Raw genomic sequence first — 26090 nt, forward strand, 5'->3', positions numbered from 1 at the left:
TTGCTGTATTAACATTTCCAGTAGACATGTATCTCTATTTCTGCATGGCGAGGAGTCCAGAAACACAGCGCTGCAGCCTGTCGGAGGATGATTCTCTGAATGTCTTCTAATGCGCCCCTGCTTCCCGTTAGACGCTTGACATAATCAGACACAACTGACCAAATAGGGTTTTCCAAAAATCACAGATGTAAACAAAGAGCAGGAAGTGAAGCGGTAAAGCATCATCGCACCACAGCGTTGCTGCTGCATCAAGAAGTATTGAGGTGTTGATGCCTTATTGTAAATCAGCCCTCTGTAGTTCTACGTTCTTGATTTATCGTCTCTGAAGGTAGGTTTGTAAAGTGTTGTACTGGTAGGTCACCGATGGCGAACACTTACCCCAGCATCCTCACGGTGTTTCATAGCAGTCTGAACTCGCTCTACGTCCTACCACTCCGTCCCTCCATTTTACTTTCGGTAATTCCTATATTTGCTAGTCAAATGGTGTCTTTTCCTTGCTGTGGGAGGAGTGAGCAGTCTAATTATTATCTCTGCAGCCATGCTTTGCATAGCCACAGTCCACCTACAAAGAAACTGAAGTTGTTCCTCTTCTCTCTCTCTTTGTAACAGCTGTGTCTGATCAGTGATAAAAAGTGTATCTGATGTGTCATACTAGAATGAGGAAATGGACGATGCTTGACAGTTGACCTTTGACCTCTCACCTCACCTGCAGCATCCAGTTGACCAGCGACGACCACAGGGGCGAGGAAGAGAAAGACGGAGAGGCTGATTCAGGCACAGCACAGATGAGCTGCTCTAAGGTCAGTGGTGGATGGGTAGACTTTCAGCGCATTTGAGAATATACAGCTTCCTGTATTTCTCATCATCACCCACGCCCTACTTCCTCTTTTTCCATTCCTCTCTATCTCTACTGCTTCATGTGTGTCTGAGTGATGGGTAGGTGTGTTTGGAGGGGAGGGGAGGGGAGGGGAGTGGGATCCTGTCCAGGGCAGAATAGGGTTTCCCTCTGCACAGAGTGAATGAGATGACCATCTTTTCCTTGACTGCTGAAGATAAGGACTTAGAGAGTAACACATGAGCTGTTGTCAGAGAAGGCAAGTACAGTATACTTCCTAAAGTGGTTAATTTGTTTTCACTCAATTTATTTTGTGCAAAAAATAAGAAAACCATTCAGTGCAGATCATTAAAAGGCTTTTTTCAGCAGAAGAAGAAAAATGGCTGTAGTATGTAATCTCTCCATCTTTTTTGGTATTAAATTACACGGAAAATGCTGACCGGTTTTCCAGGGCTCAATAACTGGTGTAACTTAACACTCCTAACCACCAAAGTATTCACTTTAGTGGGTTATTAAACGGTAAATTTAAAGACGAAACCAGTGAAATATGTGCATTTCTGCCTGACAATCAATTTGACACCATGAATGGTAAAGTTGTCTTATTATTCAGGGTGACTGCAGCCAGGAATATAAAAGCAAAATTCGTCACGATGGTGATGCAGCTGAGCATAACTGCAGGACCAGTTATTACCTCACTAAACTGCTTCGTCTACAAGTTGATTCATGTTGTTCATTGGGACTGCAGAGGTTTCATGTCAGGACCAAGGCTGTTTTCACTGGCTCACCTGTGTTGTGATGCTGTTGCACTGTTGGCGTCCTGCTGTGGGATCGATGAGCTTGTTCTTGTAATCTCGCTGCTGCTGAGACCGTCTGGAGGGAGGCCCAGAGCGGCGCTCATGCTGTGGGTGTGTTCAATCCACCGCCGAAGAGTCTTTGACACTCAGAAGATGATTCAGACACAACCGGACTTTAAATCTGCCAACAGAGATTTGTGCTTTTGTTTGTCGCAGTATCATTACTGAAAATAAGAAGAATGATAATCATGGCAGTGGTGTTGTGTCTGTAGTCCAGGTCTCTATTTTGAGCCCCGTCAATTCAGACATCATACACACACATTGCACAATATCCTATTGTTCTAACACTCACCTTGCTCCATTATGTTAGTGTTCACACATCTGAGTATGCACGCAGTCCGCCTCCACCACTGAGCACTGTGCCAGTGTGAACGGGTTCTCTGAGCACCCTTCTCAGCTTCACGCACACACTCGGAGCTGCAGGGCTCCCCGTGAAGCTCTGCATTATATAAGTACTCAGTACAATCTTTCTCTTCCACTCTCTGTGGAGCTCGGAGAGCATTTGACTACCATGGGACAGGTATGATATGTGTATGTCAAAGTGTCTGCGCATCCTGTAAAGTGGAATAAAAATGAGCAGCAAGGCCACCTGTCTTTTTCTCACCCCCTCCCTCCCCTTTCCCTTTCATCCTTTTCAGAGTTTGAGCCAGGACCAGTCGGCAGACAGATCAGCGGCGGAGGACAGGTGAGCGATTCATCAACTGTTTGCTCAGTGAAGCTTTGGAAACGAGCGTTCTCACACTCGCTTCACCCTGCAACAATCTTCTGCCCTACCTGATTTTATTCATGTCTGTTGATTTCTGTGTAACATTAAAGTCTGGATGTGTGTCGTTCTCACTTCCAATGTGCACGCTGTGATTTTCAGCACCAGCCTGCTACCTGCATTGGTTGAAGAGGAGGAGAGCATGCAGGACGGTGCTGCTGAAGCTCCACCAGTAGTTGCCAGTATGGCAGGTAGGAAGAAAAACTCTCATGTCTGTGTGTACGAGGAAGAGATAAAGCCTCCTTTTTACATTAAGGTGTGAGTTTGAACACCCGGACGCCTACTCTCCTCTTGTAGGGGCCGAGCAGCTCTCCAGCAGCGGAGTGACCGCCCTATCTGACGCTAGCTGTCCTCAGTCAGGATCGGCCTCTGCACATGCCCACCAATCAGGGAGCACCATGGGCAGCATGACCTCTGACCCCAGCCAATTGGAGGATAATGCTTCAGCTGAAAAAAAGGACTCCCTCACCCTCCTTGGGAAAAATAAGAAAGAACTGGTAAGACCTGCCCTGCTCTCACTTTGCTCGACGCTAACTGCTGGATAACGACAGACAAAGATTTAAAGTCATTTATCTCCTGCAGAGTTGTGTTGCTTTGGATCATCGTGCTTGTATTTTTGTGTAAAATGAGGGTGTTATATTTTAAGTAGATTTAATTAAGGCTTTTCAGAATAATCAAGCTAAATTTTCCTCTGATTATCATGTTATTTCTGCAATAAATCTGACATAAATAAAACATGTTGTCTTTGCACAAGTTAGGGTACTTTGTTTTATGACATTAACTGAGTTTTGTTGTGTGCCTTTGAAGCCTTAGTTTTCATTCAGCCATTTATTTAAAGGTGCACTAAGCGTTGCTGCCTGATGTCCGTTGACGTTCGTTGTAAATATCAAACACAGAGCAAGCTGCCCCCCCCCCCGTGTTTCTGTAAATGTCATGAAAGTGGTGCGATAATGTCGCTAAGATGATAGGTTAGGTGAGTAAATTTATATTAAGTCTTTACACAGTAGCTTTACAATATTAAGTTGCGAGTTACAGCTGATACATTTAAAATTGTTTTTTTAAGTCATGAGTTACCGCTGATAAATTATTTGATGGGCTTATGCGAAAGAGGCGCTTCTTGTAGAATTTGTCCTTCCTGGAATCGATGCTAATGGCTAGGCTAGCTAGGACCCGTGGAGTAAGCTGGGAATAGCAAACTATGACATTGAAAAATGGCTTACGAGTGTCACAGCAACTACGCTGCTCAATCGACTCATTCCCCAGTGTTTGCACACGCACTCACCCCCCCCCCCCCAACCATCTTGTCTGTGATTGGCTGGAACCTGGTTTGTTATTGTTTATGTGAACATCCTGTGCACTCAGTGTTTGTTTGCCATTTGTGAGCCCTGTGTCGTCTCCAGAGACCAGACTTTTTCATCGTGTATGCAGGGGGCAGGCAGCTAGCGGATCAAGGGCGACGCCTACGATTTGAGACAAAAATGAAATTGCACTGTGAAACCATGCAACAAGGCTTAGTGCACCTTTTAATCTAACATCAGTATCATGACGGATGGAGGTGGTGTCTGTATTGTGCCATTCATGTTCAACATGACATTGCACCCTGAAGAGAAATCCTGTCTTTCCAGCTATGCAGGTGTGTGTTTCTATGAAAGAAAGTTGAGGAAGGAAGAGTGCATACTTTCTTGTTGAGCTCCACTCAGGATCACATCACAGTCAGGATTACCACACTTGAATCATCACAATTCCACTTCATTATGTAAAGAGCGTTGAAGCAGGGGGGAGAGTTGAGGGGGAGGAAGGAGAGGATGCAATATGGAAGTGGATGAATCAGAGGTGAACGAGCAAAATGGGGACAGAGAGGCAGTGACCTTTGTCCGGACCCTGCAGGAGCTGACCCGCAGCGTTGAGGCCATGGAGGAGCTCAAGGTGCAGGGGGGCAAAATCGAAACCTGCAGGGCCGCTGAGCAGGAATGTATGTGTTCATATTCATTGGGTTTGTAGTACAAATATTATGCAGCACCTCTTTTTGATAACAAACGCATTTGGAAATTGTTTTCACATTCTTGGTACATGTACTTAACCTTGAAGTGCCTTTTTAATCTTTGGCTTCTTTAGCCCAGACATCAATGATCTCTGACTGTGACAGTGACAAGAACAGGTAAGCAGCACAGGTGAACCCTTTACCTCAGGTGCACGTTTGTAGGCGTGTCCTAACTGCTGTCTCTTTTGTGTAGCTTGACCCAGAATGACAAGGAGATCGAGGTCTGTATGTCTCGTTAGTTCCTCCAGCATGACTTAGCTAACATCTGCGTTTGTTCACAAGGAAGTGAAGATTTTTATTCACTATCTGGTTTTTCATGTTTTCAGACGGAATTCCAGCGTCTGGCGTTGGGCTTCAAGTGTGACATGTTCACCCTGGAGAAGAGACTCCGCCTGGAGGAGAGGTCACGTGACTTGGCTGAGGAGAATGTCCGCAGGGAGGTGTCGAGTTGCCAGGGTTTACTTCAGGTCAGTGTGTCCAGCTCTCAGTGGATGCTGCACTTATTTGGGTTCTACTTCATTACCTGACACTCAAATATTATTTTTCCAAATGGAGGGAATGAATGTCCACTGAGCCAACTTTTAATGGTCAAACTCACTGCAGGATCATATTTGCAGTTTTCTTTTAGTCTGTAATTTGTTTAAATGCCCTCCAGTTGATTTAAATTTTGTCTGTTTTGCACATGACCTCACAGCTCCATAGCACCAGGCTGTGGTTGAGACACTGACAGTAAAGCTGGGTAGGAGGCTGCTTGAAGTTCCCACCTTGGCTGTACATAATCATCATCATTATTCATTATTCATCATCCTATTTTCTTCAGTTGTAGTTGTGAGATTCGTGCAGGTTGCAGCCATCTGAGTGAATATCAAGACATCTTTAAACTCGTGAATAAAAGGACATGATAACAAAACAGACTGAGCACATTTCTGTTCATGTGTTTACCTCCACTGCAGTGTCTGTCAGCCTCTTTAATAGCTGCCTGCAATAAAATTAACAGCATAGAAGTTTGTTAACCAGTAAAAGCTGACTGAGCATTAGCCAGTTAAAGCTAGCTTTTACTGGTTCGTAGGCGATGGGATCCTGTGTTCTCTCCTGCTGGTCACTCAGCCTGAGGAGAACGTGCTGCACCGTGTGCGTGTCATGGCTTCCTGAGTGATTGTTTGAGTTGCTCATCAATTTCAGTGGAGCCAACATCTCTGCAGCGTTGAGTAGAGATGAAGAACGGGCTCAGGGTCGGCGGCTCCTCCAGTTGTCACACGCGGCCTCTCTTCTTTGATTGAACTGACCAGGATTCTCTTTGTGTATTGATGTACATTCAGAAAACAAAACGTTCCTTCCAGCAGTGCAGCATCAGAAAAACAAGACAGTAATAAATATCTAAAACATGTTTCAGTAAACATATTTTTAAAAAGTTACCACATTAACAAGGACATAAAAACAGGGCAGTTTACAGGTTACATGGTGACTCTTCTGTCAGTGAGGGATGATGATCAACCAGATGTTGGAGCATCCTTGGCGTTTCTCCTTGTCCACCGTTGCCAAATCCACATAATGTACTTCATGTAGACTCACTGCTGCTGTAAATGAAGAGACTGAGAGTTGCATGAACCTTGGAGGCATCAGGATTATGTAGATCCATGAAGAGAAATATACATCAATAATTGAGATTCGAATTTTCTCATGCTTTTTGTCGTTCTCGTGTCTCTCATCGCATTCGCTTCTTCACCATCTTCCTTTCTTCCTCTCAGGCTCTGACTCCTCTGTGTGAGGATGATATCCAGTCAATGGAGATCATCCAGAGGCTCCAGAAGAATCTGGACATCCTCATCCAGTCCATGACCAGAGTGTCCAGTCGCTCAGAGATGCTCGGAGCCATTCATCAGGTAAGTTTGTCTTAGCGGCGTTCAGTTCTGCTGTGAATCAGACATCTTCCTCCTGTGTTTGAAGAACAAGACAAATTCTCGTGTCTTGTGACATCGACTGAGTTGACAGACTGGGCTTCTGTGTGTGTCAGGAGAGTCGTATTGGTAAAGCTGTGGAGGTGATGATCCAGCACGTGGAGAACCTGAGGAGAATGTACACCAAGGAACACGCCGAACTGCTGGAGCTGCGAGAGACACTCATGCAGAACGAGAGGTCATTTGGATCCCAAACTGAAAGAGGTCAGAGGTTAGGGTTCACAGGATTAAACTTGAGGTAGATTCAGTGTCTGAAATGTGATCATGTCAAGAAGACGCTTAGAGACATTGGCCATAAAAATGAGCTTGAGCAAAAACTTGTGCAGACACATTTTTATCTTATGCACACAAGATAATAACTTGTGCAAACAAGATTTAAAAAAAAAAAAAAAACTTAAGGGATTTTAGGGCCGGGACGTTAAAAGGCTGCTAGCTTAATAACTTTGCAAATGCATGTCAAACAGGAGTGTGTTTTTATAACATGGAATAGTCGTATTTATATCCTGGTACGCACAAAACACAAGGCACTGATCTGACTCACCCGTTCCTCATTCTAGACGACTTCCGTGGCAAGAAGCTGCCAACATCGCAGTACTACAAGGTCAGCAAGTAGCCTGAGTATTCCTAAGAATCGATCATTCTTAGCGTGTTTGTCTTGTTCAGAAGTATTAATGAGGTGATTTTCCTTCTTTCTGTCAGTCATCAGGCCGGCGGGTTAGCATAGCAACAATACCCCGCTCGGGAGGCAACATGCACTTTGACATGGTGAGGACACTTGCTCTAATTCACACTGGGACACAGGTACGACACGCCGACCCGATCAATCCAGGGTTTGCTGCTTTGATTTGATCTCACATTCAACTTCCTCTCAGCAATCCCTGCAGGTTTGACCGGTCCGGCGTAGCTCTGAAAAACCGTTTCTCTTGTCTGGACTACTGCATGTGGTTTGGCACTGAAAACAAAGCCAAGTACAGTACAGAGGAGAGCAGTCCAGAACTCATCATGAAAGTACTATTGTGTTAGCCTCATGCCACAGAGAACCTAGCTGCAGGTCATGGTTTTAGTGATTTGGGATCTTTGATGGACATTTAGTTGTGGTTGTGCACAAAGTTGAAAATCTATTTACTAATATGACAAGTGACAAGCCAACTTATGACTAACAGTTTATTTAAGCATCCAGAAGTAATGAAGTAACACTGCATTCAACTGGAGTCCCGCTAGTCTGAGGGAATCTGGCCCCTCAGCTGCTAAATGCTGCTCTACACAACAGCTGCTCTGGAGCTTTTTCTTTCCGGTCGTCTTTGTGCTGCATTGTAAAACAGTTAGCTTGGTAGAAGGGAACCAAAACAAGTCAAATTTTGCACTCAGACTTCCCCAAAGCACTGTAAAGGTGAGAGAAGCTGCTCGGCTGAGTGCTGAATCTGTCGCTGCGTGGCTACGAGCGCCGGCTCCTGATGTGTGACGACACCGACATATTTAACACCTGCTTTGTTTTTATCAATCCTGAATGAACACGTTTGCTTGAAGTTGTTGAAAGGAGCATTTTTGATCATTTTTGCAACTGTTTTCTCAACACAGCCCAAATCACAAGATGGTTCTGAAACTGAAGCAGACAGACTCACCAGGCGCTCTCCATGGTATGTACCGGCGTGTGTGTGCTGCGTGCATCTTCAGGTTGCTGTAACCTGGATTGTAATCCCAGATTCAGTCTGTGTGTGGAGGGAAGAGCAATTACAGTACCAGGATTGTCTGAGTGACCCTGCTGTAACACACCAGTTGTGGCTGTGTTGTACTTGATCAAGCCAGGAGCTTGTCTGATTCCCTGAGGAGTGTTTTTGGTGTCATGCCCCTGTTTGTGTGTGTGTGTGTGTGTGTGTGCGTGTGTTTGTGCGCGTGATAATGGTGGTTTTCAGGAGTGTGACAGGGAAGAGCATGGCACGTCCACCTCTAAAACGCTTTATTAGCTCTGCTGCCTGGGTTGACACTGAAGAGCCCTCTCTCATGATGAAGGGGTAAGAAAAGCCAGGGGGGAGGATTCTGCATCGCACGAGTCCTCACAGACGGATGCATGAAGATGGCCGCTCACTGGTCTGACACGCACCATCTGTCCAACAAATCATCAAATCCAGACTTTTCACTTCAACTTGATACAGAAACGCGCGTGTAACGAGGGCCGTTTGTTTCTCCTGGGAGTTTGAGATGATCTGCCTTCAACTCCTAATATATATTTCACAGAAGTAAAGCAATTAATGCAAAGAGATGAAACCAAATTCAAGGCAAAGCGATGTTGCTGTTGAGTGACTGCAGATGTCAGCAGGAAATGCGTACGTGAACCAAGTGTAGAACAACGTCACGATAGCTGTTTTATCCTTGAAGAGCAGGAAGAAGCAGTGGTGACGACCTCAAACTACACAGCAGCCATCTTTGATGCATCTGGTCACATTTGTCCTTCCTCGGATCCGGCATGCTTTGTTTTCTCCTTGTAAAGCTGAAAGAGAGACTGTGGACTCTTGGCACCGTGTAGCGTTCAGATATTTGAACAAGACAAAACCAAAATGAAGGCCTAGATGACACAAATCAAGAATATTTTATACTCTAAATATTTGGAAGGTTGTTATAACAGCTCATCTAACATGGGACGGTGTTGATGTCAGGAGGAATGCATTCTGTTGCTGAGCTCGCTTTCATCAGGAATCCTCAGTTTGCAAAGCTGATGGTTGTGACGTACGTAGTTGGTCAGCTGTTGGGCCGTGAGATGCTTTCAAGTTCACCCGCTTTTTTTGAGTGGAAAATGATTTTTTTTTTAGTCAAGTTGAATGGGTGTGATGGAAAGATGTTTAAATCATTTAAGTTTGTAAAGGTACTGAAATAATAACTGATTAGTTCGATGAGATCCATCTTAAACAGCATCATCAGTGCAGGAAGCTGAGATTGGTCAGTCAGGTTTGGGGTCTTTTCACCTTTACTGGCTCTGGGCCATTGCAAGCGCCGACTCGAGGATTCTTTCGTCTCTGCTTGGTTTGGCTGCATATGCATGAAATGTGCATGTGCACGAACCAAAGGTGTATGGTAACGCAGCTGTGCTCGACCATGAATGTGCAACTGAACAGTGTGATTGAATGCCTGACCCACGCGTGCCCACAGGACGGCCCGTGACACCACCGAGCGCCAGTCAGCCGACGAGCAGAAGGAGGAGCCTGAGGCAGAGAGGAGGAGGTCCAGTCTCAGTGAGCTGGGCAGCAAACTCACCTCCCTCATTCTGCCCCTCAAGATGTTAGTCCCACTAAATACCCACCGCTCGCCTACTGCAGGAGTGGTGCTACAAGGCTCGCTGCACCACGGAAGAGTTCATCATCAGGTTCCACGTCTGTCTGGAGGCCACTGATGAGGAGCTGCTGCTCTGCAGCAGAAATCCTCTGCAGTGTCCTGTTTTAAAACATGATCTGGATTTTCTCTCTGGTCTCACTAAATGAGGCATACAGAGGATTTACTCTAAATTCTTGATCTTCCAATTATCTTTTTCAAGACAAAATCAGACACGCCAACAAACGTGTAAGAATTCCTGAGCTGTAACAGTTTGATGGTTAACTCAATCATGAAATTTAATATGAAAGAAGCTCGTCATGTTTAACAGTGAGTGATGATGCGCTCCTCCTCGATGATGAAGCGCTTTCATGATGAGGGTGTGTTCTTTGCTCCTGGGGAGAAATGAACTATTTCCTTCAGCTGTTAACTGACTTGAGATCAGTGTATGTCAGCATGAAGCTTAATTTTGGAGGTTTTTGTTTCATGCATGGATCTCAAGTGCTGCTGTGGCCCGTGCACCGCATGTAGCCCAGCCACCAGCTGTCATCACTAACACGTTGCATCACCTCAGCAGCTCAAACTGCTATGCCTGGATGTTTCTATGTTGTTGTGGGGCAACAGCATATTTCCTGCTAGTGAATTATGTGTTCTCAACTGTCCTTTCCTTCTTTTCCTCCCTCCACATCGCACAGGAGTCAGGATGAGCTCTTTGTAATGCTGTAAGTGTGTAGGGAGGAGCTTGTGGTTTCTTTCTGAAAATAATCACAATAAATGCTTGCACAAGGCCTGGATCCATCAGGTAGGCGTGCCAGTGACAGGCAGAACCCTTGTCAGCTGCTTTTGTCTCGCCACGTTCACGCCAATCTCTCCTAATCCTGCTGCTGACAGCTTTTGATTATGCTGATGCAGATCATGTGAATCATGTGGTTTGGCATCTTTGAGATATATTAATGAAAGCCAACTCCAGCTTGCACCAAGCTACAGTTAATTCACAGCTCGCCATCCTTTAGTTACCACAAATGAGCAACTATCTCATGCCCCTGAGGTACTGGGATGCTGTCTCTCATCATGAGGTCATTTATGGTAACTGGGCCACTCTCTTGCTTTATCTGCTAGAATTTTACATCTCAGGTCCACATTCCTCCCACCTCATACACTAACAGCTCCCCCTCCTCCCTCCAGTCCAAGCCCCTCGTCCAGCCCGATGTCTACAGACGCTGCCAGGTCCCAGTCTCTGTCCCACAGCTTGACTTCCTCCCGGGCGGCGGCGGCGGCAGTAGCCCGAGGCAACAGGGGGCTGTGGCTGTGGTTGGCCATGGTGGTGGTGCTAGCAGGTAGACTGTGTTTCTGCTCCTGTGGTTCAACAAGTCGCTGAAGTAAAACTGAATGACGTATTCTTTTGAGGATGCACCTTCTGTGTGTAAAGCTTGTACTGATGTGCATTGTTGATCTAATTCTCATGCATCCCTCTGTGTTCGAGCAGATAAAGATACTCATATATGACTTTACCTCCAACTTGTTGGAGATGTAGACAGTTAACAGTGTTAATATTAATAACGACCTGCTGGTCCCCTCACAGGTCTCCTGGCACTGCTGGCCAGCCTGGTGATGCAGCCAGCAGTTGATGCAGCCCCTGTGGGGACCGGGGACTCCTGGATGACCATCCAGCAGCTGTTGTGGCCCTACACAGGGCTACGGCACAATGGACAGCCCCCCGTCTAGCCCCTGACATCTGGGGTGGGTGGTGCTACGGCCATCAGCCCTCTGCAGAGAGACAGCAGTGTACCCGTCTGGAGCGGAGGCTGTTTGGATGTTTACTGGTGCCTGAAGCTTCCTAGACAGACTCTCACTGACAGCACAGGTCAGCCGGCCTCAGGGGACAATGAACCCCAGGAGGATTTTATGCATTACATAACGTTTGCTGTTTTAGTTAGTCTGAGTGTGTATGCGTGTCTCTTTTTAAAAGAAGCAGCAGACAAAGGAAGTGGCAAAGATATCTGTCATGGTTGGTGACGCTTCCTGGACTAAGAATCTGTATGATCAGGTTTGATGGGTCGTCGGGACACAACAATGCAACACTGACCAATCATGGCAACGTCATCAGAGCTGATCCACTAAATCACATGATGGGCCACAGCGCACTTTCCCATGGACCATGGCTTTTTAAACACATTTCATGCATGTGAGGCTGCGAGGGACCTGCTGGTCTTTTAATGAACTCCGATTCCTCTCCTCTTTGGCTACAGAGGATTTTATAACTTAAGTCTGTAAACACTGGTAATAAAAGTTTTAAGTGTTTTTGAATCATATTTATGAGTTTATTAGTTTTGAGTGGGGATATGTGAATATTTTTATGCTACAATTTCACATTACAGTCTTAACACCAAAGGTTGTTTTTTTTTCCCATTTTCATTTGTTTTTGCTGTGGTTGTCACCGTTTTCAACTTCACACTCTTTTGTAAGTTCCAAAGAAGATGCTTGAACCTTTGCATAAATAAAGTAGTCAATTCTACGATAGAGGATGTGTGGTGGTGTGTACATCCAAACAATTCCCATTGTTCAAAGTCGCTCCAATGAGTGTGAGAGAACACAGTCGGTTTCCCTCAAGTTTATGAATAGCTCAGTGGTCTGGTGGCGCACAGCAGACTCTGGACTGTGTCAGCAAAGAGATGGTTGCAGGTTCTGGTCCGAGCGAGTCCTTCAGCACTCACGTCGTCCCGCAGCATGTGGATGAAGGTGGAGTGGAACTCACTGCCAGGGGAATGAGTTGGGGAGAAAGACTCGCTCACCTCTGTCATCTCCAGCTTCTGACTCCGCTCAGCACCCAGCAGGTAGAGACTCCACCGGCCCTCAGGGACCGAGTCGGGGCCGTGGTGCTCACACACCTGCAGAGAGGAAGGTCAAAGGATGCTAGTGAGAGCTCCTCTGGTTTTATCTCTTGTCTAAATACTAAACGTGCAGGCTCCCAGTATTCTTTCCTATCAGTGTACCATTACAGTTTCCTCCTTCCTCGGGCTGTCTGGCTTCTGAGTGTAAATGTCAGATCTGCTTGTGTGGGTGGCACTGCGAAGTTATGTGCTTGTGAGGTTGCCAGTGTGGAACTAACAGTTGGTTTGAATCAGCCTCCCCTACCGGGCATAGCGAGGGGGGGGTAGCGTTCTAAATCCAACTGTTGTATCTGTGGCTGAGAGGAAATCACCTGCATGATGAGATGCTCAGAGCCACATTTGCTATTCCACCTGCTCCATGAGAAGGCACAAGCAGAGGCGAGCAGGGCCATCTGTTCGTAGGCAGCGTGTTCTGTAAGAGGGTCCTGAAGAGGCGAGAAACCACACAACGTTCTTAGAACATGTGGGGAACGTGGACTAACACTTCAACAGCTCTGTGTTGATGCCGGCATGTTTGAGAGTTTTAGCCCCAAACTGGAGTGTGAGGAGCTCACCTTGCCACTGCTGGGGACGTACTGGTCAGTGTACTCATTGACAAAGACGTTGACTCCAGCGTGGCGCATGGCCCTCTGCAGGGTGGGAGCACTCATCCACGTGTCTGCCAGGTGACGGAGGCCTGCGTGTGCCACTGACTGCAACATGCACTGGTTGCCCTGTTTGGTAGAACAGAAACTAGTTGGAGCAGTCAGACGTCATGTGGTGGTCGTCCTTCTGTTTTGTCGTCCTACTCTCACCTGGATCTTGATGCTGAGGTCCATGAGCGCTCCATTGAAGCTGAGGAGAGCAGAGTCTGGGCCAAGAGGCCGGAGCTCCCAGCTGCGGAACGGAAGGTTGGCGTACGTTTTCTGCATCAGCACAAAGGTGTGGAAGGAGTCCATCTTGAGGGAGATCTTTGCCGCCGCCTCATCATAAAAGACCTGAGTGAATCCGTCCATCCTCCACTGCTTCTCTGGGTGACAAACACCATTTCACTGACTTTCTGTTCCCCTCCTTTACTGTCCAGCATGTGTTGCTCTACCTGCAGCATCCCAACGAGCCACTTGAGGAGTCTCCAGGAACGCGACAGAGTCTGGCAGCGTCACTGACACCCCAACAGGGGGGCAGCTGGGGGCCTTGACATCTGAGTGGGACTTCTCTGTGGGGTACTGGAACACCTGTAATCCTGTGCTCAACACCTGGAAACCATGGAAACATGGAGGTCTGAAATGTGAAGTGCTGCTGCTGTCAGCTCTGGAACATTGAGGCACTTCTCCATTCACCTGTCTGATTTCCCAGCTATTGACATGAGAAGGTTGTGGTGGAAGCTGGAACAAGTCAAAGTAGAAGACCCCGCCCACAGCCGTGTACTGCATCACATCCACCACCGGGTCCACCGCCTTTGGGGGTGGGGAGGGGCTTGAGTCAATCTCAGCTGAAAGAAAAGAGAATCATTAAAGGTAGAATGAGTGAGAGGTCATGAGTTGTGTGTGATGTCACAAGACCTCACTGACTCAATACTGACATTGCTACAACATGCCCCGCCCCTTTATCCTGTTAAGGTGCTTGTACCTCCCAGTGCTTCCATCTGAGTTTGTATCTGGCTCTCTCCGCCCTCCTCAGGCTCAACGCTGTTTGTTGACTGAAGACTGGCTGCACTCTGGAAGACACACACACACACACACACACAGCTTAAAACATTCCACAGGACCTCAATGAATTTTAGCTCAGCACTTCTCTTACTATTGTCTCCTTCCCTTCAAGCACTTGGATGGACTTCACTTCCTCATCTGCATTCTGCTGCTGTGTGGTGATGTCATCTTTCACCTCCCCCTCCTTGTTCGTCCCCTGCTCAGGTACATCTACCTCCATGCCCCCTGCAAGAGACCTGTGACCAAACAGAGATCTCAGTATGCCTACATTACTGCCACTGTATGAGTAATCAAAGGGGAGAGTGGGACGAGGACCTGTGGCCACCAGTTCTCTGGTGAGTCATCTTGGCCAGCGGGGACAGGTGGTCGTAGCGTGTATGGAGGCTTCGTACAGCTATGTCGCTCACAGCCAGCTGCTTGGGAAGCTCAAAGCTCACACCTGCCTCTGCAAAGCTGAAAACTGCAAACCTGGAAGAGAAAGTTGGAGGACAACATAGAGGACAGAAACTGAATCGCCAGCTTGCTGAGTCCTTGTTTAGCTGCTTGCAGTGCTGGCATCTACCGTCAGTAATTACAGGGGCTAAAGGAGGCAAACGCACACCTTGGATTCTTCTTGAGGTTGGCCCACAGACACAGTGTGACGTTGTCGTCCTTCACCACAGTCTGCATGTTCCCCGTCTCAATGTCCATGTTGGCACTGGCATCCTGTGATGGATGACACCACAGAGAGTAAACTGAGTGTAATTGTAGGCGTACACATGTTGAAGTTACAATGTGAGGCAAAGTTGGTTCTTGCACCTTCAGCATCTGCTCAGTGCTGAGGAGGAGTTTAGAGTGGATCAAGTCCTGCAGGTTTAGGTGAACCTCCTGGTACCACGGGCCCACTTGGGGATCATCTGTAGCCTGATTCTCCAGCTCCTCAAGCAGCTGACAGGGACACAATCTATTTAGTATCACTGGGATAATGGGGATAAAACGTGTTCACATTAAATTTGTATTTACGAGTGCAGTGCCTGTTGTTTGAAGGGCCAAGTGACATCACACCAGTCCTTTATTCATAACAGATCTGCCACCAACAGTCTCGTCATAATTAATCTCGTTCCCACAGCTCTCCTTATCTGATCAAGAGCTGCAGAGTAGCAGACGCAGCACAGACCTCCAGGGCGGCGCCACACTTCTCCAGCACAGCCGTGATGTCGACCGCCGGGTCATCTCTCCATAACGTGATATACGTGTTCACATTCCGCTGGTCCGTCAGGTCTGGTTTGCCATCACACCGTAAGTACCTCTCCCACTGCACGAAAAACAAACTGTCATCGTCACCAAAGCGGCTTTGCAGGCGTTTCTGCCCGAATGAGAGCTTCTCCGTGTCAGATTACGGTTGCTAAAAATAGCTCTGCTTTTGATGTGTGTGTTTAAAAAGTGCTTCTCATTCCTGTTTTGTTTTCAAGGTGCTAAACCTCCCACACCTTGGCTTTATTCAGAATATCAGTTTTCCATTTGGTCACTGCAGTACGATTCTCCTCCAGTAGATGGCGGAGTTCGCTCAGCTCCTCGGGTCTGCGCTCTCTATCCTGTCAGCAGAAGAAAACGCAGCACACTGAAAAGAGCCCAGGAGCTGCTCTTCCGACAGCAAACAGTGATTTCCACTCCGACAGAAACCCCCCGGCAGTTCGAGAGGATTATTTGCATGGTGGTTTATATCCTAGACACCCACTTGTAACTCAAGTCTTTCCAGCTCCTGCTCTTTTTTCTCTTGTTCCAGCTGCTCCCGCTCTTGTCTCTCCGTGCGTTGCCGACTCTCCTCTGTAAACCAAAAGCACCAAACCATCAGTTTCCCACAGTTCTCACTTGTTGCCAGATCAGATGAGTAAAGAGGGATCCGCAGGCTGACCTTCCTCCCTCTGCAGCCGATCCTCCTCCTCTTCTTGCTGCAGCTTGGATTTCTTAGCCAACTTACCTCCTTTTTTGTTTGCCTGGAGTGTTAAAAACGAAGAAATCAGCAAAGAAAGTTCAGAGGGGATTCGTGGCTGTCGAGGGCAGGGACAGTGACTGCTAGCTTCTCTACCTGGTGGTAGACAGTATCTCTGATTGTGCAGTTGCTGAACAGTGAGCTGACTGTCTTTCTCTCATACCTTTGCTTTCTTGCTTGGCTTTCATTCACAGGAGAAAACACGGAGAAAGAGAAGCAGGAGACATGCGCACGGCGCGGGATTTAGGAAGAGAGAAGATTGTTATGATGTAGCAGAGGGTTCATAACATCTTAAGAATATTCCAGTGCCTGTGCTCATACCTTCCCTCTCTTGGATGATTTCCACAGGAGAAAATATGGAGATGCAGAAACAGATGGATTAAGCAAACAACAGGATTTAGGAAAAAAGGAAGAAAGTAGGATTCTACTCCACGCCTGCTGGTGTGGCGCATCGCTTATGATTCATAACGAGGTGATAAGAATATCGAGGTGGCTGCCTTTTGCTCATACCTTTGCTTTCTTTGGTGGCTTTCATTCACAGGGGAAGACATACAGATACATGAGAGAATATTAAAGACGAAGATACAGGATCAGAAATAAGAGGAAACAAAAATGGAGCGTTTAGGCTCCTGACAGTCAGAGTGCAGGGTAAAGACAGTAGATTTAAGGTCTTTACGGCTGCCTTGGTTCAGGCCGGACATTTGGTTCACTGTAAAGGAGGGATGCACCCGACAGAAGTGGACCAACATTAAGTTGATCAATTACAGCTGTGTTTAATAAAAGTGGAGAAAAACAGGCCTACGGAACCTCCCGCTAGCGAAGCAGCTCATTGTGATGACGTGACAGTATTTCGTATCTCTCACGATTTTTGATGTTTCATAACAAAAAGAGGTGAGTTTACGGGGCCAAACAGTTTTTGAAAACTAAAAAGTAATTGATTAAAAACTCACCATGGCACCGAAAACGCCAGAGCGTCGAGTAACTATGGAAACGCGCACGCGTGCGCAGTCGTCTGTTTGTATTTGCGACATAAAAATCGGCGTACGGCTTGTTTTTGCGGACACGAGCTGCTCGCTAACTGTCACTGAGGACAAAGTGACTCGGGGTCGTTTTTTTATATACATAATTAATGCTCGATTATATCCAATCAACAACACGAGACATGTAAGTCGGTGCTAGCTAGCAGAAGCGAACTCCTCAGTCTCGGAGCTCCCTCCTGGTCCTGTTCACTTTCTCCTTTTGTCGTTCCAGAAGTGCCACTCTTTTTTCTCTCTCACATGGCCAACCGCTTGAGAAGCGAGGTTTTCAGGCTTTATAAAAATGTAAGTGTGTGACGACAGTGACCCTCAGTGTGTCACCTCTCTCCTGAGGGTTTGTAAATGTGCCTCTTGTCCCCGCTCAGCTGCTGTACCTGGGCCGTGACTACCCCCAGGGGAAGGCGTACTTCAGGGACCGCCTGAAGACCGCCTTCATGAAGAATAAAGACGTGACAGACCCCGAGAAGATCAGACAGCTGGTGGCCCGGGGGGACTTCGTCATCAAGGAACTGGAGGCCCTTTATTTCCTCAGGAAATATCGAGCCATGAAGAAGAGGTATTATGATACTGAAAAATGAGAGCACGCTTCCAAAAAGTGCAGCCTCTGAATTATTCACCGATTCAGTGTTACACTCCTAGCAGTCACCATCAAAGATCAACTACCACTGAAAAGGAAACTCTTACAATAAGGGATCTAACAAAATGTGATTTATACTTTTTATACACACGCCAGCGATTCAAATCTCAAGTATGACTTTGTATTGGGGTTTCCTGCGATGGGGGGATGAGCGATCAGGCCCAGAAGCATTACATCACTTCATGAGTTAAACGTGCGGGAGGCAGTCTGATGTTACCAGCTGTGATATATATTTATTCTCAGTGAGTATTTTTGTAAATGCGGGTCAGAGTTCTTGAAGACTGAATGTCCGTGAATGTGTCATTGCACTAAACGTCATCTAAGCTCAGTGTTGAAATAAAGTCAGTGAATCATCACCTGTGTCATCATATCGGGAGCTCACCAACACGGCGCCGCTGCAGATGCTCCCTTTTGTTTAACCTTTCATTGATTTCCGTCACCGTGCTGTGGCAACCGTGCGTCCTCATAGTTGAGAGACCATTTTAAAAAGGCTTCAATTAAAAAAAAAATCAAGCCACAACCAAGCAGGTCTCATTGTCCCGGTCAGCTTCGTGTTTGCAGAGAGACATCAGAGATGCATAGCAGTGATTATGTACTGTCGCTGCTATGAAACCGGCTCCTCAGGCTGGGGGGGAATCAACAGCCAACAAACCTAACTGCTGTACAAATAGTTTTTATTCTGTGTCGCAGTCATTTGTAGTGAATCATGCCTTTTCTTTAACTCCTTCGTCAACATTGAAAGATTCCACTCATAAGTAAGAGCAAACGTTCCCTCCGTTTCATGTCGGGATGCTGGGTTTTGTTAAGTCCAGCTCAACGTCACAGAAAGCAGGATTAGTGTTGCCGGATTTCTTCTCTTTCTCCCTCTCCTTCGTCAGGTCGAGCTTTCCCGTTCGGGTCATAACCTCCAGAAAAAAGTCAGGAATCAGAGTTTATGTAGGCAGATGAGAAGCACATGGAGCCATGAGATCATGAAATCACACCTTCGCCTTCATCAGCACTCACTGTGTCCGTGCAGGTCTTGAGCAGGTAGTAGAGAGTCGTGTCTCCTTTCATTAACATGAGCCTCGATTCCAATTCCTGCTTCCAGCCTCCTGAAATTTAAAGAACGACGAGGTCACAACCGTTGGGTCCGGTCAGCCTGAGGTTGCTGTCGTACTTCACTTCAGAGGACTTGAATTTGGTTGACATTTATTTGCTTTCCGTTTCTGCTGCATGGCGATGATGAACAGAAACATTCAACTTAGTGCAACAGATTTTTGAATTTTGATGCCAAGTCATCTTTTTTTCTTCATAGGATTTGTCTTTGAGGTCCCAATAAATGTTTTACCAACTCATTCTAACGTCTTATTTAGAATTCAAAACAAAAATTTTGAAGTTCATTTAAATATGATGGAGGGATTAAATGAACAAAAGATAACTGGTTCATTTAACACTGAAGAAATCTGGATTTAAAAGAAAAAACAGGATGGCCTACTGAATGTTGTCAAGCAAAAATGTCAAAAGATGGTTGTTTTCAGACTTCTGAGTGTCTGGATAATATTTCAGGTCAAGTATCAGGACATTTTAATGGAATTTTCATGAAAACAATCTGCAGATGAATCAATGATAGAAAATGACTGTGAGCTGTGACCTGTGAAAAGGCTGACGATCAGCCCCATGGTGACGGCGGCGATGGTGCCGATGGGACTGAAGTAGAGGTAGGACAGGGAGTACCAGGTGTCTGCCAGCACCGGCCTCCTGCTGCTGGAGCGAGAAGAAATCGTCACCAGAGGAGACCTCAGCTCCCGCAGTGAGACCGGCTCATACATCTGATCTGTGTCGTAGCAGCTACGTGGCGGCCTGCGTCTACAGTACAGGTCCTCAGTATCTAGTGTGTGTGTCACATTGTTCGTGTGTGGCCATTTTGCATCGTTCCAGATGTGAGGTGATAATCAGACGCTTCTGTTCTTACTTGCCGCTGCTGTTCAGAGCTGCAGATGTTGTCGTGATGCCGTTTGCCACAGCAGGTAGAACAGTGGGGGCGGTCCAGTTGAGGCTATACGCCATGGTGGAGTTACAGCCCCCCGTGCTCAGGGACAGAGGTCGGCTCATCTCCGGAGGGGGAGGGTATATCTGGGCGCCGATGCCCACCCACAGAGACACCACCAGCCCCGACACCAGACCTGCCAAAGCTCCCTAAGAACACAAGAGTCGCTGACAACAGGCGGGTGGAGGTGGGCGACGGGCTCAGTCCAGGGTCGGCAACTAGACTTACCTGATGGCTCAGTTCGATTTTTGCAATTGGAATTTTGGTTTTTAACGATGATTTTAACAAAGATGTCAAATTTACTGACAAAATGTGTCTTTTGAGAGTCCTTAATAAAAAACACTTTATTAGAATTGCTTGAAAACAACCCTCAACTGCAGCCTGAAAATAAGCAGCTTTCCACAAGTGGAAGAATCCCATTAGAGTTAAGACCCTCGTGTCTCCTGGAAGTTCTCACAAGAGCTTGTTGCTAAGAGGAAGATGAACCTCCAGGACCTGAGTGTGGTGCTTAGAGAGAGAGAGAGAGAGAGAGAGAGAGAGAGTGGAAAAGGTCAAAGTTCTCAGATGTTCATCTGATAAAGGTCCAGGCACCAGGAGTGAGGAGGCTCAGGATCTGCTGCGGGACACTAGAGAAAACTACGTTACAAACACAGGAAGAGTCTCCAACTTACTTTGGAATTAGCAAAAGGACAAATAATCCCCAGTGTGAAGAGGCCAAGTAAAGGACCTCCGATGATTCCAAAGATGCTGATGGCTGCCTGCGGACAGAGACGCGCGTCACTCCTGTTGCACCCAGCAAACACTGCAAAACTGCTTTATTCTCCTGAAAAACATCTGGGAACGTGGAAAATTCCTCAAGATTTCTGTCGTCCGGAGATGTCGATTGCATCGTCCTACCTGCAGTATCCCTCCCATGAGAGAGGCCAGTCCCGCCATCCCGATGCACAGAAGCCCGTACAGCAGACCTGCAGACAGCTTTGTGTCAGTGCCTGACCCAGGTACCCAGGACATACTCTAGTCCACTTACTCAGCACTTTGGACGCGCGGGACATTTGCTTCTCTGACAGCTGAGCATGAGGTTTGATCAGGTCCTCCACAGTCACTGCAGCTAACGCGTTGATGCTGGACGACACTGTGCTGACAGAAGAGAATCACACACACAAAACATGCCTAAATACTAAGATGCAACATGCCTGCATGTGAACTGGTGTGTTGGTTGGTTGAGTTACACACGTAGGGATCTAATATGAATCAGTGAGTTCATCATAAGTTGTAAACCTGAGAGATCCACTATATGCTGCTGCTACAAACAGTCCAGGGAGGCCAGGGAAGTCTCCCAAGATGTCCATCACCAGATACGGCATCAGCTGGGGAGAGGCAGTCACACGACAGCAGTGAACAGACGGATTCATTGTTGTGTGTGTGATTTGTTGTCACACACAATGATCAAACCTGATCTGGAGCAGAAACCCTGCCCGCGGTCCAGGGGTCACAGTGCTGATAGACCGAGTACAGGCACATTCCTGCGAACACCGATGACAGCAGGATGGACCACAGACCGATCAGGTTGATGAGCAAAGATCTGGCAACGGACAACACACCCGGGGTCACGACCCAGCCGGCGAGGCCACAGAAATGAGTTCCCTCGGTTTAGAATCATATAAAATGACTAAACAGAGGGAAGAGGCTACCTCTCGTAGCCTCAGTTACATCAGTCTCTATTAGTGCTCAAAAACCTGTTAGATAATTGAAAAATAGATGCTCCCCCACCCCCACCCCCACCCCCCCCCCCCCACACCCCACCAGGACAGGGGAAGCTGGCGTCGTAGTTTTTAAGCAGTCAAACCTACTTAGTGAAAAGGCTTCGTCAAACTCACAGTCTGGCGTGAGTGATGCTCCTGCAGGAGATGTATCTCTGGACCTGGGCCTGGTTGATCCCGTATATGCTGACCCAGACAAACGCCCCTCCAAAGGTGACGGTCCAAAAGGTGTGTCTCCTCAGAGGGTTTGTGTCGAAGCTGGTGAAACGGAAGGAGGGTCTGGATGGAGACTCAGCCTACACCAGTAAAACCAGACAGCTGAGCTGATGCTGTACAAGCTGGGATATTTAATGTTCTTCAGTGTGGAAGCTGGGGGGGTGTGGGGGGGGGGGCACACACGTCCCACTCAGGTTCGGCGATTATCAAGTTACATCATACTTGAAGATTTATTGATGATTCTCCATTACACGGTGCAGAGCTGCAAACTGACCTCCTCAAATTCAGTTACAATCAAGCACTTTGTTGTCCTGCTGTGATTTGTTGAGATGATTTGAGAGGAATTCAGCACCATGGACAGATTCAGGCAAAGTATAAGTTTGCAAAATCAAACCCAGCCCAGCATCTGCTGCCACACAGTGGCCGGAGGCAGCAATGACCTCCGTCATCATACTCACTCCCAAAGGTTGAGTCTCCCTCCTCTCTGAGAGTCTGAGATGATGGGAACGATGCCCCCCTTCATGATCACACACCTGATGATGACGGACAGGAAACCTGCAAGCATGACGCCCACCTGCGTGTGTGTGTGGGGGGGCGGTGTTGTTGTGAGGATGTACAGGCATTAGTGACTCATGCTGTCATCCCTGACTAAGTAAGCCAGTTTAACCATGAATCCGCTCACCAACCTCCAGTAATCCCACACCAACCACTGCTCAGGCTGTTTTTGTACGTACCTGAAACACATCTGTCCAAACCACCGCCTTCAGACCACCCTGTAACCATGGAGACCACAAATCACCCTAGGACTGAGATACATGTGTGGGCTAAAGACTGTTTTTGGAAGGATTATTGAGACCCCCGTCCTCGTTGTTTTATAATCAATAACCTACCAGATTTCACCAGTAGAAGAACTGACATTCCTCAAGAACCCCTGACAACCTGCGTACCTCGAAGTATTTTAACGAAGCAACTCCAGGGAGCAGGTTTGATTTTGATTATACGCAAAAGAGGAGGCACGAGACAAGAACACGTGTACTTGCAGATACTTTTTTTTGAAGAATGTTCCCTCATAGGTACATTTGTTACCTCAGAAGTACAATTTTCGTGTTTAAGAGGCATGAAGTGCAGCTTTGTAACAGCTGTTGGTACCCTGACATGAACACGCTGATCCATCCGTCTCTGATCACGTTTGTTCACCTACCATTGAGCAGTAAAAGGTGCAGACCACGCCTGTGGAAATGACCGCACCCCACAGGTCCATGCCAGTCACTGGAGGGGGGGGGGGGGGGGGGGTTATTAGACAGTGGACACTTGAGAGAGTAGAGCAGCTTTAAGTGTCCTCACGCATGAACGCCGGCGTGGATGTAGAACAACATACCTTGGCTCAGAGCGAGAGCTGGTGCGTAAATGACTATCCCCGTGTAGAGAATCTGTGAGGAAGCAGCAGGAACAACATGAATGACCGTCAGATGAGGGGTTCAGGGTTGAAGGTCAAAGTGGCGCCATGACGAGTTGACCGGCTTCTTACTCACCGTCTGCACAATGAAGAGAGCAGTTCCCAGGAGGCGGGTCGCTCTGCTGAAACGCAGCTCCAGATACTTGACAAAGAAAGTCAAAGGTCACATTCAGAGGAATGTGAGAGATTCTTTCATGTTTACCACAAATTACCCTCACAGCCAATCAACATATTTGTAAAGGTTTCCGGTTGCTTCAAGCCCCAGAATTCCAAATGAAATCAAGCGTTTATCTCTTCTGTCCAAAACAAGTGGAACTCAGGAAAGGAAGCAAAGTGGGAAAGATCCCTCAGGACCTCTCCGTGTCTGTTTTGATGCTTCTATGTGTTGCACGTGTTGATCTCCAGTAAGAACACAACACTGACCAAATAACTGTTCAAAAACAAAATGATTGGTGTATTTTATGGATTTAGAAACGGCCAATAATCTCTCAGTGTCTCACCTCGTAGGTGCTGGTGATGGCCAGCCTGTAGAAGACCGGCAGAAACACCTCTGATGTCACCCCCACCGTCACCACGTAGGAGAGACCGTAGAACGCAATACTGGCTCCGTAACAATACACCTGCACACACACACTTGTTCATTCATTGTTTTTGTTGTTTTTTAGTTTATCAGTTTTTAGAATTTTTTTATTACTTTAGTTTATTAGTTATTAGAATTTTAGAGTTGGCTCGTATTTTGATTGTATGACCATCATTACCTAGAAATAGAGTAAAATGTCCTGGAGACATGGACGAGTACTTTAGACCTTGAAAGTTTGCCGTCTATTCACAGATTTAACAAAATCTATTTGAATGTAAATAATTAAAATGACTGTCATAGCCAAACTATATATATGATGTAGACTTGGATGAAATAATTACAAAATATGTGGTTGATTGGATTTAGAAAATAATAATTTGACAGCCTGAGAAGAAGTACTACTGTAAGTTCAGTCCACTGGTCCTGAGTGGCTCCAGTCTCACCTCTGCCGGGTTGGACAGCACTGTGATGGCTGACATGAAGCTGGCGGTCAGAGACAGCGAGACAGGCAGGGCAGTCAGCCTGCGGCCCCCCATGAGAAAGCCCTCGGAGCTCCCCTGGCCCCTGTCCTTCCAGGCGTAGTAGACCCCGACTGCAGCAGACACCACCAGCATGAGAGCAAACACCGCATAATCTGCTGCCACAAAGGAGGCAGCTGCCGGAGGTTCCCCTGACATCCTGGAGGAGGCGACGCAAAACCCGAACTGCACGTTTTTATACCAACTGCTGCTGCGTCAGGTGACCTGGACGGGACAAAACATTTGGTTCTCCAGGAGTCCTGGAACATCACCTTCTCAGCCAGGGAGTGAAACCCTTTATCCTTTGTGTGTGTGTGTGTGTGTGTGTGTGTGTGTGTGTGTGTGTGTGTGTGTGTGTGTGTGTGTGTGTGTGTGTGTGTGTGTGTGATAGAGAGAGAGAGAGAAGGGGGAGGGAGAATTCCCGGCAGGTACACAAGGAGTCTGCTGGCAAACAGAAGGGATTGTTGGCCTGACCACAGGATACAAGCTATCATCAGTCGAAACACACACACACACACACACACACACACACACACACACTAAACTGCACTGTAGAACATGCCCGTAAGTTTACAAATTATGTGTGGGTTTCGTTTGGAATTTGCCACTGGTTTCGATAAATCAAGAAACCAAAAATATTTCTATTCAAGTTATTCTTTAATTAAAATGTCAAGTTGTTTAACAACCCCTCCCACTTCAGTTCCCTCCCCACTCCCCCTTCAAATATTTCCAGGAGCACAATTTGGGAAACATAAGTAGAGATACTATCCATCTCATTTATCATGAATCTGTTCAACCAAATTGGAGATACTGCAACGTACTTGCACACATGTAATAAATCAATAAATGTATTATTTTCTCTTCCTTTTCAAAACTTCAAATAATATAATAATCAGTTGACTGAGTTTTTGTGTAAAATACACAAAATATTCTCTGGTTTATGGGTGATACAAATATTAGTATGGCAGTTCTAGCAGTTGTTGTTAGGGTTGGTCTGTTTTTATATATATATATATATATATATATATATATATATATATATATATATGAATATATATAATTTTTTTTTTTTTTTTTTTTTTTTTTTTGGTCATGACACTTTTTAAATCTTTGTAATGTGACACATTGTGCAACGAGTAAACGCTGAAATTTCGTGCACACTGTTGACAGCTTTGGTGTCAAAATTCTTCCAGAGAAGGCACGTGTGTGTGTATATTTTTTTCAAGAACATTTCTGGAGTAAAGACTAACTTATCACCTGATATTCTTGCTGAGTTTTTAGTTCAGGTTGTGTTTGAGGGCCATAAATTAAATGGAGTTCTGGGGGCAAACCAGTCTCTTCATACTCCTCGCTTCACACACGCAAAATTGATGAGGCAAACAAAGTGTGGCCTGATCAAATTTGGAAAAAATAACTATTGGGGATTCTGCATCCATAAAGAGCATTTTTACCTCACAAAAAAACCCTCACAGTTGAAAGCAATGCTTAACACAATTTTCGAAGATGTTGTTCTGTTTTTGGAAAGGATGGCTTTAAGAGTAACTGTAGTAGT

General features: G+C 46.5%; 4 protein-coding genes across 19 annotated transcripts in view; 2 read left to right on the top strand and 2 right to left on the bottom strand.

The window, feature by feature from the left end:
• Nucleotides 1–12274, top strand: part of irag2 (inositol 1,4,5-triphosphate receptor associated 2) — a 32929-nt gene extending 20655 nt beyond the window's left edge. For 6 of the 11 annotated variants that reach the window (XM_086201202.1, XM_086201201.1, XM_086201205.1 and 3 more), the window contains 17 exons: nt 713–800; nt 2328–2374; nt 2555–2643; nt 2750–2949; nt 4340–4424; nt 4568–4610; nt 4687–4714; nt 4820–4960; nt 6242–6376; nt 6508–6655; nt 7009–7052; nt 7151–7216; nt 8030–8088; nt 8365–8463; nt 9596–9724; nt 10940–11091; nt 11337–12274. In XM_086201202.1, the coding sequence (XP_086057328.1) occupies nt 713–800; nt 2328–2374; nt 2555–2643; nt 2750–2949; nt 4340–4424; nt 4568–4610; nt 4687–4714; nt 4820–4960; nt 6242–6376; nt 6508–6655; nt 7009–7052; nt 7151–7216; nt 8030–8088; nt 8365–8463; nt 9596–9724; nt 10940–11091; nt 11337–11479 (1696 nt within the window). In that variant the 3' untranslated portion in view covers nt 11480–12274. Of the gene's footprint in view, nt 1–712; nt 801–2327; nt 2375–2554; nt 2644–2749; nt 2950–4339; nt 4425–4567; nt 4611–4686; nt 4715–4819; nt 4961–6241; nt 6377–6507; nt 6656–7008; nt 7053–7150; nt 7217–8029; nt 8089–8364; nt 8464–9595; nt 9725–10427; nt 10477–10939; nt 11092–11336 lie in introns of all 11 variants that reach the window. The other 5 variants (XR_015112370.1, XM_086201210.1, XM_086201208.1 and 2 more) reach the window with 5 other exon arrangements.
• dnai7 (dynein axonemal intermediate chain 7) lies at nt 12056–16856 on the bottom strand. Its single transcript, XM_086202507.1, has 18 exons — nt 16816–16856; nt 16627–16759; nt 16469–16486; nt 16228–16309; nt 16051–16139; nt 15803–15907; nt 15490–15627; nt 15132–15260; nt 14935–15038; nt 14649–14801; nt 14425–14569; nt 14254–14341; nt 13965–14116; nt 13724–13880; nt 13440–13654; nt 13200–13358; nt 12957–13070; nt 12056–12642 (listed from the first exon to the last, which is right to left on the bottom strand). The coding sequence occupies exons 1-18, from the start codon at nt 16854–16856 to the stop codon at nt 12367–12369; spliced, it is 2298 nt and encodes a 765-aa protein (XP_086058633.1). The 3' UTR covers nt 12056–12366.
• lyrm5a (LYR motif containing 5a) lies at nt 15501–24801 on the top strand. 6 transcript variants are annotated; one of them, XM_086201215.1, is made up of 5 exons: nt 15501–15611; nt 16654–16777; nt 17557–17627; nt 17708–17898; nt 18858–19049. In XM_086201215.1, exons 3-5 carry the CDS (start codon nt 17583–17585, stop codon nt 18925–18927), a joined length of 306 nt encoding a protein of 101 aa, XP_086057341.1. In that variant the 5' UTR covers nt 15501–15611; nt 16654–16777; nt 17557–17582; the 3' UTR covers nt 18928–19049. The 6 variants fall into 6 exon arrangements, with proteins under 6 accessions (XP_086057341.1, XP_086057342.1, XP_086057340.1 ...); XM_086201216.1 differs by lacking the exon at nt 16654–16777 and having other exon boundaries at nt 15589–15611; XM_086201214.1 differs by lacking the exons at nt 15501–15611; nt 16654–16777 and adding an exon at nt 17233–17469 and having other exon boundaries at nt 18858–19045.
• On the bottom strand, nt 18644–24802 carry slc5a8 (solute carrier family 5 member 8). The gene is made up of 17 exons (XM_086201212.1): nt 24464–24802; nt 23941–24060; nt 23517–23582; nt 23363–23414; nt 23186–23253; nt 22719–22757; nt 22443–22558; nt 21886–22026; nt 21461–21590; nt 21287–21375; nt 21036–21145; nt 20906–20973; nt 20680–20766; nt 19934–20157; nt 19613–19725; nt 18985–19073; nt 18644–18884 (listed from the first exon to the last, which is right to left on the bottom strand). The coding sequence occupies exons 1-17, from the start codon at nt 24695–24697 to the stop codon at nt 18759–18761; spliced, it is 1872 nt and encodes a 623-aa protein (XP_086057338.1). The 5' UTR covers nt 24698–24802; the 3' UTR covers nt 18644–18758.
• Nucleotides 24803–26090: the final 1288 nt, after the last annotated feature.

The sequence above is a fragment of the Aulostomus chinensis genome, chromosome 4 (genome assembly GCF_037954235.1).
Source record: "Aulostomus chinensis isolate RoL2024-O1b breed Wild chromosome 4, RoL_Achi_v1.0, whole genome shotgun sequence".
Lineage (NCBI taxonomy): Eukaryota > Metazoa > Chordata > Actinopteri > Syngnathiformes > Aulostomidae > Aulostomus > Aulostomus chinensis.